The sequence below is a fragment of the Tenrec ecaudatus genome, chromosome 6 (genome assembly GCF_050624435.1).
Source record: "Tenrec ecaudatus isolate mTenEca1 chromosome 6, mTenEca1.hap1, whole genome shotgun sequence".
NCBI classification, from domain to species: domain Eukaryota; kingdom Metazoa; phylum Chordata; class Mammalia; order Afrosoricida; family Tenrecidae; genus Tenrec; species Tenrec ecaudatus.
In genome coordinates, this window is record NC_134535.1 from 77,013,333 (window position 1) to 77,014,794 (window position 1,462).

The following is a 1,462-nucleotide window of genomic DNA, read 5'->3' on the forward strand; positions in this document are numbered from 1 at the left end:
GTGCTTTTCACTTAGTATTAAAATATGTTCATTGTACATATTCCAATGGTCTTATCTTAATAAATTATTAAATACTATTTGTGTTTTAGAAGAATGTATAGAAACATTAAAATTATTAAAGGATAATAAAATTATTCTACAACTTTTTGAAACATATATAGAGATATGTATCACACACTCTTTTGTCTGTTTTCATGAATATTTCAACTTAAAAAACAATGTAGAATACTCTCCTTTTCACCTGATAATTCAGTAATTTATTAATTCTTATTTTAATTTTGCTTAAGATACTATATCTTTTCACAATTTTAATGATTTGAGTAATGGACCATTACCCAGACTATTATTTCATATCTCCTGTGAGATATATTACTGTGGAGGAAATTCACTTTCAGTAAAAGAAAAGATACGTAAAAGAGATAAATAACAAGAAAAAGAAAGAAAATAATCAAATATTAACACTAGTAATTTATTAAAGCCTATTTTTTTCCTGATAAGTGAAACATGCAATATTAACATTCCTTCATTTTTTGGAGATAAATGAAGTTCTTTTGATGAAGTCCATGAATGCTTGTTTCACTTGCTTGTTCCTCAAGGTGTAAATAAATGGGTTTAACATGGGGGCAAATGTAGTAGTCAGCAGTGCCACCCCTTTATTGATGGTCACTTCATCCTTTGCCGAAGGTTTGATATAAATGAAGATGCAACCACCGTAAGTTATAGAAACCACAATCATGTGGGAAGAGCAGGTAGAAAAGGCTTTCATCCTTTGCTGGGCAGTAGGGAACTTTAGGATGGTCTTGATGATAAGCAAATAGGACAAAAGAATACACAGAAGAGTTGTGAGCAAGATGAGGACAGCAAACACTATAGCCATCTCTTCTACAACCCATGTGTTTGAACAAGAAATCTTCAGGAGAGGAGAAGCATCGCAAAGAAAATGATCAATGACATTAGAGTTACAGAATTCCAGGGAAAGAGCTGGAATTAGTGGTATGATAATGAAAAAAAACCCTGCTGTCCAACAGCAGAAAACTAGCCTTCCACAGACCCTACTATTCATGATGGTCGCATAGTGCAGGGGCTTGCAGATGGCCACGTAGCGGTCATAGGACATGAGGGCCAGCAAAAAAAATTCTGTAGCTCCCAAGAGGAGGACCAAAAACATTTGAACAATACAAGCAAAATAGGTAATCCTATTATCCCCAGTTGATAAGCTATATAGAAATCTTGGAATACATACAGTAGTAAAAGAAATCTCTAAAAAGGAAAAGTTTTGGAGAAAAAAGTACATGGCAGTTTTCAGATGGGAGTCCACCACAGTGAGTACAATGATCATCAGGTTTCCAGTTACACTCAATGTGTAGGCGGCAAACAAAACAATAAAAACCAGGACGTTCATTTGAGGGTCATGTGTCAGTCCCAGAAGTATGAAGGTAGTTACTGATGTATGGTTCGTCAT

The 1,462-nt window shown here is 34.4% G+C and overlaps 1 protein-coding gene across 1 annotated transcript; it reads right to left on the reverse strand.

Annotated features, from left to right (window-relative positions):
* Window positions 1-523: 523 nt before the first annotated feature.
* LOC142450921 (olfactory receptor 6C2-like) lies at window positions 524-1,462 on the reverse strand. The gene has a single exon (XM_075552856.1). The coding sequence runs from the start codon at window positions 1,460-1,462 to the stop codon at window positions 524-526; it is 939 nt and encodes a 312-aa protein (XP_075408971.1).

Excerpts from the sequence above, each read along its gene's own strand:
- LOC142450921 (XM_075552856.1), bottom strand. The coding sequence starts at position 1,462 with ATGACGAACCATACATCAGTAACTACCTTCATACTTCTGGGACTGACA.